We start from the raw sequence: 19,028 nt of genomic DNA, 5'->3' as shown, positions 1-19,028 counted from the left end.
TCTCTCTTATATAGATGAATCAGCTGAGGCTTCCAGAGGTTAAATACCTTGTCCAAGGTCACCCAGCTTGTAAGGGGTGAAATCTGAAGGCTCCAGAAGTAAGGACTATGATCACTACACAGTAGCTCCCATTTGGGACTGTCAAACCTGTTATTGCTTATAGAAATCACTCACTATCTCAGTATCTAGAATGTCATATGCCTTGATTTTCTTTAACCATCCCCCTAGAATAGCAACCTATCATACTGGGGAATCTTGTGCACCTCCCCCGACTTCGTAATTTTGGAAGTAGTTTCCCTCACCTGGACAGTGGTGAATACCTTATAGATATAGAATAGTAACATAATGCTTTCCTTTTCAACTATTTAGTACTTATTTCCTCAAGCATACTGACTCCTATTTGAATGGTATATGTTCACATGAATAGAGCTTTTGTAATTTAATAAATTTATTAAAATAAGGTTATCTGTGGCTTCATATATGAATATAGCAAATATATTTTAATGGTGGAGGTTTCGTTTTTCAAATTACCTGTTTAAAGGGAAATATTCACACTCAATTACTGTGCTGACACTTAAAGTGGACAAACATATGATTTGATAATGGAATAGCAAATTAAAATCTATGCAAGGCAAAGAACACGGAGTAACAGCCTCATCGTAACCTGACCGCGCTGCCCGATTAAGTTCTTATGAGGTGGTTTGGTAAAGGGCTGTTTCCTGATCTGATAACTGCCACGAAGAAGCCAAATGCGGAGTCAATCTGCAAGTACTTAATCCTCTAGAAGGCAGATTAAGTGTATAATTGACCTATATAATCCATGTATCATCTCCAGGCAAATGCTCCCTGGGCCTGGTTCACAATGACACGGCCTGAAGAAAGCCAGTGAGGATGTGCATTGCCACCAATGTGGACTCCATCCAAGTGTGGGATGGCTTTTTAATCACTCATCTCTGAGCCTGTGAGGTTTAAGCAGATGAATTCACCCTAAGCACATCTCTTTTAATCCTGATTTTCTTCTCAGTCTGTGTCTTCAAGAAGTACAAGGAGGAAAGAAAATAAATTAATTTTTGTTTAGACCTTGAAATCTTTGGTGCTTGTCTTGATGATCTGATCTCTAATTTCAAAAAGCATGTTTTTGTTTTGGGGAAGATGTTGAATTAATCACCGGGGGAGGGGGGGGGAGCCATCTGCATGATTTATGGACACTCAAGCTTTAAATCACTGCCTTTGAGTTATTTCTTGGGCTTGTGCTTTCGTTGTCAGTTGCTGCTTTAGGAATATGGAGATTATTTCATATCCATCTTTGATATTTTCTTTAAAAGTCAGCAATAATTTTCAAGGAGGCCAAGCTTCCACTTGAGTCCAACAGCAATCTGATTCTCTTTTTAAAATTCAGCATCTTTAATATAATTTAAATTCATTGCTATTGCACATATTCTCTTGCAATACTGAATCTTTGGTTTAAAACTTATTATAAACTGTTATTTTGCAGCAACTGAAACCAGTTCCCAATTGCATGTCATTTTTCAGGAAAAAATTACAGAAATGCAGATAAAAAATGTACACCTGCACATCTGAAAAATTATGGGAGGCAGTATGAAGATTCTTTTCCAATCGGCACTTTATTTTGGACTAGTTAGCTTTTCCTTATGAGCGTTACCAAAAAAGTTGATAGTATTTTATAGAAGGGGTATGCAAATCAATTATATTAACAAACAGAGAAACTTTCAGTGCATTTAAAAGACCTGGTTAGGCAACATTATATCTGAAAAAATTTTTCTTCAATAAATCCAGAGAATGCCTGTTTAAAAAAATTGGTGAAGATGAATTTGGAAAGCTGCTCTTAAGTTACATAATAAGATAGATAAAAATGCAGAACATCAAATATAGAGCCCCAAATGCTCTGCCGATAATCTCCCACAAGCGCCCAATTCTAGCCAAAAGTACACTGACGAGGCAAAGAGGAAACCAGCTCAGAGAGTACTAAGACAGAGGCCTGCTTAAAATGAACGATGCACTCATTAGGTGGCCAGCTATTAGTCAAAATATTCTCAGATACAAACACACACTAATGCCATCCAGCCTTTTCTACAAGGCACGCTCAACAAGGCAAAAGAAAGAGGGAGTACAATACTAAATAGCAAGAACTTAAAGGACTTATCAGGTAAATAAAACTAAGACTTTGAAATACAGCTAAAAACACAACAGGAACTCTGAGAACATGCCTCTAAATGACAGATGCCAGCAGGAACTAAAAACCAGAGAATGACACAACAGTCAGAATCAACAACCCCCAAACAGCAAACAATCTCAAAGATATAGATTTTTTTCCTCATTCAAAATGCTAATTTTCTATTATTCATTTTTGCCATTTATCAAAATGCAACAATTTGGAAGAGAAACCTCTCAGATCAACAAGTTTTTCTCAATAGATTTCTGCCAGTTATTTAGAAACCTGCCCCAGGACCCCTATCATTAAGAAAAGAAGTTGACAGAACAAGTTCATTGCAGCAAGAAATTTAGGGTGGCAGGTTTCACGGCCCCTTCTGCTTTAATATTCCTATTCTCTTGTTTAGTTCAGTGGACATGAGAGCCTTGCAGTGCAAAGAAATAAACACCATGCTTGAGGAAACAGAAGCTGAAAATAATCAAACATGTTGGTAATCTGATGTTTTGCTGCTAGATTATAGAAAAACAGTAAGTACTGAATTAAATTACTGAGACGGCATGGTAATGAAGCGTTTTGAAAAGCTCTGGGTTTTTCAAATGACAAATGTTTTAAATCTATGACAGATTCAATAACTTTTTTTGCACTACATCGGTTAGGTTGCCTAGCACCAATATTCTGTAAATTAAGGGAGCAGGTTATTTGAAAAGTAAGAAAGTAAATGGCAAAGAGAGTTGTTATCTCTAAATAAGCTATGGCAAAATTTTTTCTGATGGGGGTGGAAGCGATGTTCAGTGAATGATTGTAAGAGTTAGGCCTTTTACAATGAAATAATCAGGGGACCGTAACTAAGATTCCTTTGGGAAAACCTAACTGAAACAATACAAGACTAAATTATGGGGTTTGTCACAATGTTTCTGATGCAGTTTTGTGCTGGTCAGTGTAATTCAACAAGGAACTGAAATACTTGTGAATTATTGAATTACCTTAAACATAATTTGCTTTCTGAAAAAACATATTGTTAGTAATATTTCTTTTTAGTATTAATTCACATTAAAGGCCAGAGGGCTTGAATTTGCCTGTGTTCTTCAACAATCGGACAAGTATAGTTTTACCATCTGTGCTAGCCAAAGCTGTACTCTTAAGACTTTTAAAATAAAGATTCAGTTGCACTTTCCCTTTAAAAATGTCACACAAGAGGACAATTTGCCCTGCTACCTTCAACAAGACTACCTTAAAAAAAATTTCCCCTTGTATTTCTAATTAAAACAAAGAAAGAGGGAAGAATAGGTTATTTGTTAATGGAGACACAGGTTAAACTGCAGATTAAACATCAAATTCACTACTAGATGTTTTAAAGTTTTAGAGAGCATGAGATTATTGCACGCACGCTCACACAAGAGCACGCACACACGCACACACGCAAGGGCCACGCAAAATTGAGAATCAGAAGATACCGATCAAAGGAAAAAAAAAAGGCAATGTAGGCATTGAAAAGAACAATCTACAGGCTTCTCAAAAATTTGTGGTTTGGAATTTAATTCAGTGGAGATGGGCAGAGCGTCCACACTCCTAACTGCAGACCCGAGGGTGCTGCCTGTCTCTGTTTTCAATGCCTATTGGATGGGTGATTGTGCCCCAAACATTCTAGGCTCGGTACTTTCATAAAGGCACGCATGCAGAGAAGGGAGCAGACCCGCTGGTGAGCTTTATGCATGTATGAGGCATTCTTAGTGGATGTGGGTCATGCTAGAAGATGTACACAGGAAGATTATTTGATTCTAATTCATGCCACTTGATATAATGTGATAAAACATTTGACATGAGAGATAAGTTCCATTTTAATCTGAGAGGGGACAGGTGGGAATTAAAAAGTAAGAAGGGTTTTTTTGAAGAAAGGTGATGTAGAGGAAAAAGCGATACTGAGCACAGAAAGGGGATGATTGGGAAAGAAAAAAGAAAGGAGGCTTTTCAACAAACAAGGAAAGCAAATGAGCTGGAAGACAAAGCATATAAAAGTCAGAAGCTGCAAGATCATAAGCGGTGCCAACAATGAGCTCACTTAGCTATGGAACAAAAACACACATACACACAAACTCAATGTAAATTGCTGAACACAATCACAGAAAAAATATAGAAACACGGATTCCATAGTAGACCAAAACATTAATGTTCGGGCTGGCACTAAAAATACGGAAACCTGGACCGGAGGAGCTCACGCTTCACGAGACAGAAATAGGCTGCACAATGAGAGCCACACGGAGACAAGTACGTCAGCTTCCATGCACTCTGGCCGGGTCTACACTGGCAAATTCGGTAGAAACTTGAAGCAGAATATCTGGCTAAATTAGGCAGCCCCATCTGCTTTGGCTTGAAAGAGGTGGGTGATAGGAGACCGAAACAGATTCTTTTTTTTTTTTCTTTTTGCCTCAGTGGCTTGCTTTGGAAGTGCAGATGTAGTCACAGTGGAAATAAGATTGCTTGGTAACTATTAACCCTTGGAAATCTGGGTTTTCTGAAATTCAGTCTGGGTCTGGCAGCCTGATGTACTTGCTCTTTGTGCACTTGCTGCTTTTCCCAAATTTTCATGTGGGTGAGTGGGCAGGGGGCACCTTAGTTTAGAATGACAACTGACCCAGCAACTCTAACATAAGTGTTTGCCAAAACCCAGGGCTAAGTAAGGATTTCTAGTCTTCCGAAATCGGAATCCTCTTTGAAATGATAACAATGCAACATTTATGCACATCTGCATGCCACAGCTGGTGTCAGGGAGGTACCCAACCCCCCAGGAGAGGCAGCTGGCCACAGCCTTCCGGATGAGAATATCTCCCTAAAGCAAGGCCAGATTGCAAGGAGGAGAACTATGACCAAGAAAGGTCTTTGCCAGTTAGAGAAAGCTGCCTCACAAGCTTCGTGCAGGGACGAGCCTGCTTGCTGAGAGGCTGTGCGCCGTCCTACATATCACACAGATTGGGACTGAGACACGGCCACACCAGAGGGGTTCAGAACAGACACACGACAGATAAGAGCCTAAGGCAGAGGGAGAGGAAAAGATTTTTGTTTGAATCGGGACCAATCCATGTTCTCAAAATGTGACTTATCCTCCTGTCTCTTATTTTGTCACATTTTGGAGGCTCTCCTCCTTGGTCTTCAAGGAGGAGAAGGCATTTACTTACATCAAATAACCTTTCTATATACATCTCCTCATTGACCTTATCACGAAGGACATCCTGAGAGTGGCGGACGAAAGTCACATAGGCGTCGGCCACGTCCATCCCGGGTTTCTGCAAAGAAACAGGAAAACATGAAAATAAAATTTCCAGACAGCAACTCTCCTCCTTTGTTATTCGTGCAGTTTACTCTCCCAACCTCGCACTGCCTTGCTGGAGTTTGAAGCTATCCACAGGATACAGGACAGCCATCCTCAGCCTCGATTGGTAGGAACTGATATTTGAACTGTCTTCTCTTTTCGAAAATGAAACCTGGCTAAGAAGGGAGTTGGGATTACAGGGTTTTATAGATATTTTTTCTACCATTAATTTTTTTTCTGGCACAATATTCTAATGAATAAATATTCACTGGATAACCCAGAGACATTGTCTGGCTTTCCTTTGGATTGATCCCCCCATTTAAGAATACCCAAACATACTCTGTCTTCCACTGTCTGTCCTTAATACAACGTTAGAAAGGTGACAGCCTTCCCCATCCCTTTTTCCTTTTTTAAAACATTGGGAAAATGCTAAATAAAGAAATTGTATGCAGTTCAATCTACACCCCCTCCTACACAAGTCACATTTTGGGGAGCAGTTTAACCTGAGTACGTAGTATTTCCTAATCAGTTTACTCAGAGGAGATATTCAACCATTTGTCTTTGCTTCTCTGTGTAGCCTTACAGTCAGAGGATTACAAAAAGGAAGGAGGGGGAAGGATTTAATATTTAAATAAATGAGATTTTCTGGAAAGGTAAGCAGGTAGTTCACCTAGTAGATAGGAAATGATTTATTGTAAGGGGGAAAAAAAGAAACGCAGAATGCACACTGCTTGAGATGTTGCAATCAAAGTTATCTCCAAAGAAACCTATTAAAACACTGTAATATAGGTCATTAGGAGAGCTGCCACAAACCCCTTAAATTTCCACAGTAGATATGTATGTTTGCTAATAACTAAAAATATTAGTTTTCATTACTGTGATTTACCTTAGATCACAAAGTATCATTTCTCTACAAGACGTGACTGTCAGGCACTGCAAATTGAAGTTAGTTAACACTTCTGTGTAATTTCCAGGGTGAAAATGAGGAAGGTTTGGAAACAGTAGGACTGTATTTTTTTTTTTTTTCCTGATACAAAGCAAACAATTATCAAGCAAAGGGCCAATGCTTGGCCCCTGGGATGCTAGTAACATTTCTTAACACCTGCTGAAACAATGACAAGGTATTAATTTGAAAAACAATGAGGACAACCCAATGCCACAGTAGTCAACTGTTACACTTTCAAGCAATTTTCAGTGAATGGATTGAACAAGTTCTGTGATGGTCCTATAATTGTTGCAGTTTTATGATACGAAACAATAGAGGTTCTCCAATGAGATGTGATAGCTATCAGGTCTAAATTGGCACCTCTCTCCTTCTCTCCCTTTGGCAGCCGCATATCAAAGGGCATTCTCCATGGGGATAGGGACCCCTACCTGGAGTACTTGAGAAACTTATTATTATTGTTTCCATTTCTTCCCTAGTGATGCTTGTGGCAGATGTGGCCTTTTCCTGGACACATGCAGCCATCTTAAAGCTAAGATCCAAAGACAAATTCGGCAGATCTGTCAGTAACTTGTAAAGTTAGAAACAGCGATCTACAATAATGATTATTCTCACCACTTCTCTTTTCTCTAAATTTGCTGTTCTCAATTGGGCATTTAACTTTTAAAAACTTTAAATTAAAAAAAAATGTATGGTTCATCTCCCCCAGGTAGTTAAGAAACTCCATGATTCTTATCTTTTGACTCTTTTAATTTTTCTTCATAGCACTTGCCAATATCTGAAATTGTACTATAAGTTTATTTGTTGGTTTTTGTCTGTCTTAGCCTACTAGAACAGAAGCTCATGAACACAGGGACTTTAGTCATTTTAGTATGTCCTCAGCGCATAGAACAATGAGCACACAGTAGGTGCTCAGTAAATATTTGCCAAATAAACAGACCCATGACCTAATAATCCCCATCCCGCCTCCTTTTTAAATTCTTAGGTCACACTACAGTAGGTCCTCAAATAACTAGGATGAGATGCCATAGGAGCTTAACTCCTGTTTACATCAATCGGCCTGTGGTAAAATTGATTTCATCATATGGTCATTTCACTTAAAGTTGCAGTTTCCAAGAACTTATCGATGGTGTCAAGTGAGGACTTAACTGTACATGGATTTTTATTGGATCCCAACAAATTGGAACTTGTGAAATTATTTAAATTTCTCTGAGCCTTAGTTACATCATCTGTAAAACAAGATTAATAATAGCTCCCTACGTATCTTCAAGAATTATTATGATAGCATACAAACAAGCTGACTTGTGGTTATAGATGGAAAAATATTCTTGGCTAAATGATAGATGCTATTAGATAAATTAGGCTTTATACCACATTGCTATCTATAAACAGGGAAAAACTTTAGGCAATGGTTTTTAATATCCCACAATTACATTGTTTATTTTAAATTTAACTTGGACAGACTGATGGAATAGGATGTAGATCTTAGAAAACACATGATACAAACAACAGATAAATAAATTATCATATAGTTAAGTCCATCCACATGTGGAAGACATCATTTGTAAAGAAGCTACTCTGTGGCTTAGGAGCAATAGGACATTTTAATCTTAGCTTGCTCCTACCAGTATAACTCTGAGCTTGAGAAAATAAATTCAGATTTTCAGGATCCTAAGCAAGTCTTAAGTAAGAATGCAACCTGCTACATTTACCAAAGGGTCAAATACTACATCCAAGACAGATATGCTTTGGGACTATGCAACATTTTGAATAGATGGTAATAGTGCTTCCCTCCATTATTGTAGGTAATTGACACAAGTCTCTCAGGTAACTAACTACTAGTTCCCATACAGAACTAAACTAACAAACTGTTTGCCAAAACCTCACACAGCAACACAAATGAACTCAAAGTCTCCAGAGCTAGAAACAACTTGAAAGATAGCTTTATCCAATGGTTCTTAAACCTGGTTGCAAATGAGAAGGACCTGGGAAGCTTTAAAAAATAATGATGCCTAGATCTCGCACCCCAGAAATTGTTTTAATTTGGCAAGCAACCTGATACTAATAGGTGTAAAAAAGCTCCCCAGGTGTTTCCAATATGCCGCCAAGGTCGCAAATCACTGAGTCCATCGGTTCCCAAACTTGCACCACATATCCGGATCTTGTGGAGAGCTTTTTAGAAAGATTTCCAGGCTCCATCCCAGAAATACTGAATCAGAATCACTGGAGGCAAAGGGCTGGAAATCTCTATTAAAACCAAACAAAACCAAATAAAACAAACAAAACAAAACAAAAGAACCCAAAAAACCTTGCCAAGTATTACCACTGCACATTCTGGTTTGAGGACGACTGACTGATTCAATAGGTGATAGTCACAAGATTGCTGGTAAACTGGCTCTTCAAAACAAAAAACCAAAACAACAGAACAAAACAAACAACAAGCCTTGATCTGCAGTGCTTGCCAATTTCTGTTGTTTAAGTACTCTCCATGGCTGGGTTTGAGATACCAAGGTGCCCTCACCAAAGGCAGAGTTGGAAAGCAATGCACGCAGCTGACTCCTGGCAGCCAGTACCAGCAGGCTCTATCTATATAGCCGAACTGCTGGCACCTGAATGTTCACTCTCCTACTTACTTGCCAGGAGACCTTCAGCATGCTACTTAACCTCCCAGTTTCCTCAGCCGTGAAACAGGATAAAACTATTATTCTGCTCATAGCATTGTTTTGAGAACATAGAAACAATGTATGTATAGTATGTATGTGTATTGTATACTACTACTTTCTCTAAACTTGTTTATTTACTAAAACATTTATTATATTATTACTATGTTATTTTCTGTGAAATATAATCTAATCAACTTAATTTTACAGCTTAGCTTTGTCCTAAGCCATAAAAATCGATGAAATCATGAATTTGATGAGCTAATCATAGTTTCTCCAAAACAAAAATTACTCAATTATCCAAATACAGATGTTTGTCTATGCACTGAAATTTTGCAGATCTATAGTGTTTAAAAGCATTAGTTTAAATCAGCTTTGCTACTTACCTACTGTGGGACCTCTCTGGGCCTCAGTTTTCTCATCTTTAAAGTGGGGTTGTTGTGAAAACTAAATGTACAGTGCTTAGAACAGTGACCGACACAGTGAGTGCTTTATAAGGTTTGATGATTTTTGTCATTGTCATATTGTATATCATCAGTGGTAAATAAGCCACATTTTTGGACATGCTGCATCATTTTCTTCTGCCTCGCTAGAGGGCGGAAACTCTGCTAATTCATCTTGTTCTCCCACAGCGAGCAAATCTTCTAATATAACATAATTCATCCATAAACATGGGCTGACTACCGATCAGGATACCTTTCATGTTGATTCAGAGCCCATTCCACTCCCCCCGCACCCCCAACAACCTTTTTTTTTCTTTACAATAAATCTGAACTTGGCTTGTAGGACTTAGGTTGCACTACATGAAATTGTCAATACTTGACTTTTTTGACCTCCCTCAAATGCCAGCTTCAGTTGCAAGTACTGATTACTCCATTGAATTTCCTTCCATTTGGTCACCTATTCTACCTTTGTTAGTGAGATTTCCCCTATGCTTTAAGGCCTCCAGAAAACAGACCTTAGCCACCAGACCTTTGGGAGCCTAGAATTTCAATTTCTATTACCGATGAAGACCAGTACAGGCCAGGGCTGATGCCAGCAAATTCATCCCCCAACTCCTACTCCTGTGCAATAGTGTGGGCATCACCCCCGCCCCCCGCCCCCAAGTGCCTGCTCCTGCTACTGAAATGTTATTGAGTGCCAGGTATGGTGCTGAGTATTCCATACATGTGTCATTTAATCTGCACAGTGAACCCATGATGTCAGTATTATTATCTCTCTTTTAAGGATGGAGAAACAGGCCTAGGGAACTTAAATAGTTTGTTCCCTGTGAACCGAAAGTTTATATTTTGGGGCTTGGGAAAATAAATTACTTAACTTCTCTCCTTGCTGCAGTTTTGTGAGCTTTTTCTCTTCTCCATTATAAGGACTATCTATGTGAAGGAGTCTGAGGTCCCTCGATGAGAAATATTATATAAATTCAAAGCATAATTATTGACTGTACATTCTTTCATTAAACAAACAAAATATATGTTAATGCTAATTTCATTCCAATTTTCCATTTTGCCATCCTTTGAGAAATAAGCCAATAAACCATTACACACTTAACTTCCTGGGGAAATGAATTTAAATGTTAATATAAATCCTTTTAGAAAAAAAACAAATTTTAACAAATAAGTATTTGAACAAGGAGGGTACTTAACCACGTTCAGAATGAGAAACGTTCAGTACCAGGCCCTTGGTGGCTGTTGAGATAAGCTCTCTAAATTTAATATTTTATAATAGACTCATACCTCTTTTGTTAGAAATGGAGAAACAGAATCATTTTCTTTTTCCCTTTATTGTAATATATTTAAATCTCTCCAATTTTATTTTGCTAATAGGCAGGGCAAAGTCTGTCTATAAATGTATCCTGGTTTATCACAGGTAATCCCACATTCTAGCATTCATGTGTAGTACTTAACCTCAATTTAAATGTAAATTTTGGGCAACTTCAAGTGCTTTATCTGTGAACTTTGAGAGCTCTCTTCATTAATGAGGTCTGCACTAATTATAAGCAGTTTTGTAAGGTTTCCTTAAAACAATTGCAGAATTGACCCCCAAATGAACAAATTCAGAATTTATTTGTTTTTTAAAAATACTGGCACCCTTGTGTGAATTCCTAGCTCATGGCTCTACTTCCAAGGTGTACATGTAGGAGAGGAGGTGAGCAAGTGATCACAGAATGAAATATATCAGAGAAACCAATGAAAATAAAAATAAAAGTGAAATGGTTTTACCCTCACATAGGATTTCTCTTCCACATAGAAGAAAGCATACCCTCTTCTCATCTGATAAAAATTTTACCACAGAATATTTTTGGCTTCCCTCTTTCTGGCGATTCAATTCAGGAATATATAATTTAGCAACAACTAATGAAAACAGCACCATCAAAATTCTCATGAAAGCAAAACAGAACAAAACAAAACAAAGCAAAACAAAAAAACCAAACCAAAAAAAAAAATCCCCACAAAAACAATTTTCAAATACTCACAGGTACATCCACATATTTGGAAGCTGCCTTCACCTAAGGAGGAAAGAAGAGGATGGAAGTGAGACTTGTGTTTATGTTTAATTGTTCACAGCTCAATGCTGTATCAGTATCACAGTTAAAACAATATGCTGGCACATGGAGCTGACCAGGAAACATAGTAAGGTACTAAAAAATAAAATCTGTTATTTTTTTCCATAAGCCGTAGTCACTGGCAGAGATGGGGGTGGGGTGAAGGGAGAGAGAGGGAGGAAGAGAGAGAGAGGGAGGGAGAGGGGGAGGAGAGAGAGACAGAGAGAGAGGGTTTTACTGACTGAGATTCTATAACTGGTATAGGAGTTTTGCATTTTCCTCCCTCCCTTTAAAAGGAAGAAAAATGACTACAGCTAAACCCCAACTAATGAGTAGAGGACTCACTAGTGTAGAAAAGCAACTAAAGCAGGTGTTATTTCTTGTACCTTGGGTCTTTGTGTAATTTGGCTACAGGTTTGTCCTAATTGAATTCTTTAGTTCTCAGTATCAGTTAACTCTTCAAGAAGAGGGGATGTGGTAGGTGGGTATCCTCAACCCAGAAGGAAATGGGTGGCTGTAGGTGGGAGTTGGGAGGGTACCAGAGCCTTTCAAAATTATCCCAACAGTGCCATTGTGTCTCTCAGTTTTAAATGCTAAAAAACCCAGAAGGGAAGTATAGGAAGTGGCTATGAAATTTAATTTCAGTTTAGGGGAGGGAAGGCAGCAGAGTATAGTGTTTGGAAACATGAAGTTTAAGGTCAGGCCTCAGTTCAAATCCTGGCTCTTTAACTAACAAGCTGTATGAACTTGGGCGAGTTACTTCACATCTCTGTGCCTTGGTTGCATCATCCACAAAATGGAGATACTACTAGTGTCTAGTTCAGTTTGTCGTTGTAAAGGTGAATACAAACAAAGTCCTGGGATATAGTGGGCATGGAACAAATGGTAGCTAAGATGGGCAATTCATAAGCAAACCTGGGCTCTGGGTACTGTGTAAAGTCAATGCATAGCTGGGTTAGCAGAATAAAATCTATGGGAGTATGTCTGATATTCTGTGTTTCCTTTTGACTCACATTTGGTCACACTTGTTCTTCTAGGCACAGGCAAGACCGAGGAGCTACATTTGGGATCAGAAAGTGTTTCCAGTTTTATTGGCAACCCACAAAGGCTGCAGTGCACACAAAACAGCTGGGACGTCGTTCCACAATTCAGGGAAGCTTATTCTTGCCCCTTGGCTGAGATCTGCATTGGGAATCACAACTTCTACCCACATATCTCCCAGGAAAGTATCCGGGGGTTAGGGGGCGGGGGAGGGTGGGCATTTTTCCCTCTTACCCCTTTCCCAAAGCTACTTTTCAAAATATCAATTCCCAAGGAAGAGAAGCCAACAAGCCAAAAAGGTGGGGGTGGAAAGCACCTAGGACTTAGAGTCACAAGTTCTATAAGTTACGGAACCAGTTGACCCTGGGAAAATCACTTCAATACCTTAGCCTTTGTTTCTAGATTTCTAGAACAGGGTGATAATACTGTACTTTGAAGGGTTGAGAACCTGGACAAGCAAAAATAAAAATATATATATATATGAGAAACGTTATAGGGCTGAACACACATTGGTTAATTATTGAGAGAGCGATGCATTCTATCTTCTGGAATCAACCGTCAGTGTCCAAGATGATTCCCAGATTCTTCAGTTACAAACTACCCTAGAAACCTGTACTTTTTCTTTGCAGCACTGATTGCCATTGCAAGTCAGTAATTTTTTGTGCAATGTCTGTCTCCCACCGAATTTTATGGCTTGCTCACAGCTGTCTTTCCAGTGACTCACTTGGAACTTGGCTTAGAAGGGGCACTTAGGAAAAATTGGTAGAAGAGAGGAAGGAGAGGTAGCTAGTGACCTGTTCTGACTTCAGGATGGTTGAAGAATAAGCAGAGGAATGTCTAGATTGAGAAGTCACCAAAAGCCACAGAGCCGTAAGACAGGTGGGTAAAGTAAACCACTCTGGGACATTAAAGGGATTTGAAAAAAGCATTTCAGATTTTGCACAATTGATATTTTTATTAAATGATTTAGAACCTCATTTCCTGTTCTAGAATTTCATCTGGGCAGGGAAGTGACTTTCTTTCAAATCTCCCCCATTTATATTAAAGTCTAATACTTATAGGATGCTTTCCACTTTGCAAACACTTTTATATACAGTTTCTTCTTTAAGCCACCCTGCAAAACGGGGGTTATGAATCATTTCTATTTACAACTGAGAACACTAAAACCTATAGAATTTAAGAATTTATTTGCTAATGATCTCAGCCCGAAGACTGAGAAGCCAGAACCCATGAGCCCAAATTTTTCCTTTGGAAGTCTTGGTCTCCTCACGAATGATAGCAAAGTATGAGGAATTCAAACACCAGTGGTCAGAGTATGTGCTGGCAAAATAATGCTCAGCTAGAAATTGATTTCTTTGCTCTGTAGAGCTGGTACTTGGCAGTTGGTAGGAGTTTTGCTACAGCTGAAATGATCAACCTTTAAACACGCCTACTCTCCATTTACCACTAACATGCAGTTCCAATCCAGAGAATGACACCAGTCAAATCCTGTTCCTTTCAAGGCAGTTTGAAAAGATAAAACAACCTCTATGTCATGACCGAAAAGCATCAACTGTCCTACATGTGCCAGCCTTCAGTTAGTTACGCTTGTTGTTTTTTTTAAATATAATAACTGCTGACTTGTATGTAATCTTATCGATCTTCCTCCCATCCCATAATAACAGGAAAAATAATTCAGAGTAAATTGTGGTCCTATTATTATTTAGAAACTTGTAGTGTATCAGTTTTGGTTCTGGCCATTAAACTTTAAGAAGGAAGTTGATGACAAGGACACAGGGGAGTCTAGAAGTGTTGTCCATAAGGAGAGTGACAACAGAGGCATCTCGATGGAAAAGGGCTGATAACACAGAAAATGATAATCTTCGTATAGTTAATTAAGGGGGTTCAATGCAGATGGATTGAACCTGTTTATGGTGGCTCTAGAGCAGTGGTCCCTAATCTTTTTGGCAACAGGGACTGGTTGAAAATATAATGCCTAGTGATTTGAGGTGGAGCTGAGGTGGTGATGCTAGTGCCGGAGAGTGGCTGGGGGGTATGGTTGGGGACCTTTGCTCCGCAGCATAGAATCAGGATGAATGAGTAAAATCACAGGGTCCTAGAAGAAGGTAGAAACAGCTATCTCAGTTCAGCAAGGCACTGGCCACACATGCTGGTTGAAACTTCCTTGACAAGGTAGCTCCAGCAGAGGCTATCTGGGATGCTATGTGAGAGGTCACCTCTAGTTCCTGTTCTCTGATGCTAGTCTCCGTAAGTGGTAGGAAGCTGTCATCAGTTCTGTTTTTTTATAGTAGACATGGTGAGATATAGCAGAGTGAATAAACTGGCAGAAGCTGGATCAGAACGCTGATCCCTGGAAGCATTTCCTGCCAAATGCCAACAGTGCTACCTTTAAGCATGTTTCTTTTAAGTATCTATAGAAATATGTCTAAGTACAGAGGAAGGACCAGATCCTCCCATCCCACTAAGGCTTTGAAGTTATTGTCAAGGGTGAGAAATTCAAGTGCACAGCAGGCACTGTCTCTAGACCAAATAAACAACAGGCCTTACAATCTACACAAGACTATTTTTCCATTATACATAGATGTTTTGATGAATAAAGTATAAATTTCTTGAAAAGTACTCCCTACTTTATAAAATTCTTTTATTATGTATTTTTCCCATCTATGGTTCCCAAAAGTGTGTGTGTAATTTTCTTTCTTTTTTTAAACTTTAAAAGAAATCTTCCTAGTGAAGGGACCAAGAGGATGGGTTCAAGAATGGCTGGGTTAAAACTCTGGTTTTGCTATTTTCTAGCTTGGTTACTTAACTCCTCTGACCCTCCTCTGCAAATGGGACAATAATGTTGCTCAAAGAGATGCCGTGTGAACTGAGTGAGGTAATCCAGCTGAGTGAGTAGAACAGTGCTGGGTACATGGTAAAATGTACCTGTTATTATCGTGATTACTGGAAATACTGGCTTACTGGTGCAGATAAAGCACATGCTCCTAGTCCTAGTGACAGTGGTAATAGTCAGTTTCACCACCCCCTCACCTCTAGACCATATTTTAGGCAACTTCTTGCTATTAAAAAAAAAAAAAAAAAGGATGCTGGAAATTTCCCAGGTTACCAGCAGGTGAATTTTCAGTCTGGCATACTCCCTGCCAATTCTGTGAACATCCTATGCCCTGCAGAACTTGTCCTTGAAATGCTGAGGCAGATACCAAAGACCTCTGATTCCTACCTCAGGATGGCTGAGCTTAGACTGAGCTGAGGAGGCAGTTCCCCAGGCCAGTGCTCTGTGATATTCAATGACACATACCCAGTGCTTTCTGAGACCAAGCCATGTGCCCTGGACACGGGAGATTAGGGTGAGGGAGAGGGGTTTGCTCCAGACACCTGGTCTGGCACCTTAAGCAGGCACTCAGCTCCTTTCAAAGGAGAGGCAAGAACTGTGATTTCATTTCCTGAGACCCACTGCTTTCCCCTCTGGTGGAACAAAGAATACCTCTTCTGTGGCAGTATCCATGAACCTCCCGCCCCAGCCTCCTAGATTGAACCTGTTCTGGGAAAAATGTTTAGAAAAGGAGACTAATTAGGAGAGCCTGTGGGGACAAAGGATGAAGGTCAGAAGACAAGCTGTTTCCACATCCCTGAAGCAGAGCATTTATTATATACAAGGTACCACATTAGGATCTGTAGATGAAGGCGTTTGTCCACGATTCCCAGCCTCTTTCAGAGATAATGTCTAACTACGGTCTTTCCAAACACTCAGAATGAGTCATATTCATCCGAAAGCTAAAAACTGTAAGTAACACTTCTTGAGTGCTTATGATTTGCCAAGTGATGAGTTAGGAATATTGCATTTATTATACTTAATCTTCACATCAACCTTTTGAGGAGGCAGTTGTCCTATTAATATTTCCATTTTACAGCTGAAGAAACTGAGGCTAAGAGCCATGAAGCAACTTGGCTTAATGTTACACAGCTAATAAGTTACGGTTTTGGACCTCCCACCCCGTGATTAACCTGAGCTAATCATTGCCCACTATTAAATAAAACAAAAAACAAAAAACAAAATAACACTATCAAAACAATTTTGTTGACCAGTCATATTTCTCGTGTGTGTGTGTGTGTGTGTGTGTGTGTGTGTGTGTGTAGACACAACCTAAAATGGCTTCTCCAGGAAAAATGTATGAGGGATTTGAATAATTATCTGTGCTGACTCAGTCAGGGCAGAAGGTCCAAAACAGTTTCTCTGGCCTGAATGTCCCAGCTAATTACCTCGACCCTCCACCCGACTTAGCGACTTAGCGTGTGTAGACAGGCTTAATGGTTTCTCTATTGAGCCCTTCCATTATTTTTCAGGTGCCCAAGGTAATCTTTTCATTGAACACTCACCATTCCGGATTTTCACAACGCTGATGACTAAGGGATTTTCTTCTACCCGGTCCTAATAAGGGAACCTGAGTTAATCATTGTGAAGCTTTGATAGGGAGCACGGCAGGGGCTTAAACCACTTCTCTTGCTTCATTAGGGGAAAAAGCAACCCAGGTGCAGACTATGAGGACCTCAGGGTTTGATACTATTAAATCAATGCACAGACAAAAAAAAAAGTGGATTAAGCCCTTTTTGCAAACAGAAATCTGGTGGGTAAGACTCAAAGATGGAAGAAAAAAGAAGTCTGAACAGATACCACTGCATTAGTGACTGCCTGAGCTCTCCTTTCTCCCCATGGCTTAAAAAAAATCAACCAAGGAAACAATTTATTCTCTGCACGAGCTGACTCCACCCCGGCCTGTTTGACTTCACAAGAGCTCTGAGCTGATTTCTCTGCTTTTGCCTAGAAACTGCCGACCACACCACCATGTCAAGAGGCTAACAAAATGCACTTCGATGTTTGGCTTTTGAAATTTCTGCTGCCAGAATAATGATGTTATTTTGCCCAGTTCTCCTAACCTATAGATCTAGATTTTTTCTTCTTTTTTTGAGAGTGAGGCAGTTAGGATGTAAAAGTGTTAGTGCTACTGCCACCCATAAAATAATTTTATCTCTATTAGTTGAATTTTATCGTCTGTCACCAGCCTCATGCCTAGAATGTAGGCTTTATGAGGAATAAGAACTCTCTCCTCAGTGTCTGCACTGCCTGGTATATAAGAGAGGCTCAGTAAAAATAACTCTTTACTAGTGCTCAGGGTAGAGGTTTCTAGTGGTTTTTTTTTTTAAGTTGATTTTTAAGTTTAAATCTCTTAAAGGGATAATTTAAAAAGTGAGGTCAGGCGCTATAAATTCAAAGGATATATTTGTTGCCTCTATGAGAAATGTTTAAAGCACCTCTCATTTCCCTCCATTCCGGGCAGTACTACAGTGCAGAAGTAAGAGTTTGGGGTCAGAAGTCAGGTGCCTGGGTTGGCATGAGGTTCCATCACCCACCAGCTGTGGGCCAGGTAATTAAACTCTGAGCATCGGCTTCCTTCTTGGAGAATAGAAATAATGACAATAATACTGCCTCATATAGTGAGCGTAAATTATTAATTTAAAAAGTCAAATTTCTTAGGTGTTTAGCATGTGCAGGACACTATTCTAAGGATTCGACCTCTATTCATTTAGTGCATGCAAAGGATTAAACAAGTTCCTATACGTAAAAACCTTTGCATAGGGCCTAGCACACGGCATGTGTTCAATAAGTGTTGGCTATTATTTTTGCATTCTCTTTTCCTTTCACCTCCAAAGAGACTGGTTTGATTGGTCAGGTTCTAGGGTACAGACTGGGCTGTGTTTGCTAGTGGGTGGGGTCAGTCAACCTTAAATATCTGCATACAGGTATGGTGCTTCTTTTACATGGTTACAATGCTTCAGGTAAGAGCATGTGACTTACCTGTGGTAAGAGGCCTGGTGGTCTGACTCAGCTCTTCTTTTCTGGCCCTGTGCAAGGTTATGATTTAGACTGACTTTCATTCTATGCTTCTCTGGCTCTTCAGGCCTAGGTTCTTAGAAATAGATCCCTGGAGACCAACTTGGCTTCTAGAGGTCTCTGCATTGAAATGTGGATCCAAACGCCGGTTCACAACCTGGTAGCTTGTTTCTCAAGATGCTTGCTACCTGTGTGAGCATGCCACTCTCTCACCGAGAAGTGAAGTCTATTCCTCCATCCCCCTTGAGTCTGGCTGACCTATGACTGCTTTGACCAACAGAATATGCTGGTGGGGACTCCATGCCAGTTCTGAGCCTAGTCTTAGGGCTGGCAGCTTCTACTTCCTCACTCTTGAAAGCCAGCTGCCATGTAAGTGCAATTGAGCTGGGACTACCACGCTGCGAGAAGCCAAACCATGTGGAGAAGATCAGCAGGATGAGACCCCGTATGGGGAGAAAGAAGCCACGTGGAG

General features: G+C 39.7%; 1 protein-coding gene across 15 annotated transcripts in view; it reads right to left on the bottom strand.

The window, feature by feature from the left end:
- CADPS (calcium dependent secretion activator) overlaps window positions 1-19,028 on the bottom strand; it is a 442,570-nt gene that overhangs the window by 31,124 nt on the left and 392,418 nt on the right. For all 15 annotated transcript variants that reach the window (XM_036218629.1, XM_036218630.1, XM_016150172.2 and 12 more), the window contains 2 exons: window positions 11,557-11,589; window positions 5,347-5,454 (listed from right to left, as the gene is read on the bottom strand). In XM_036218629.1, the coding sequence (XP_036074522.1) occupies window positions 5,347-5,454; window positions 11,557-11,589 (141 nt within the window). The remainder of the gene's footprint in view (window positions 1-5,346; window positions 5,455-11,556; window positions 11,590-19,028) is intronic.

Source organism: Rousettus aegyptiacus, unplaced genomic scaffold (assembly GCF_014176215.1).
Source record: "Rousettus aegyptiacus isolate mRouAeg1 unplaced genomic scaffold, mRouAeg1.p scaffold_m13_p_4, whole genome shotgun sequence".
Taxonomy (NCBI): Eukaryota; Metazoa; Chordata; class Mammalia; order Chiroptera; family Pteropodidae; genus Rousettus; species Rousettus aegyptiacus.
This window is presented reverse-complemented; position numbering and strand designations above follow the sequence as displayed.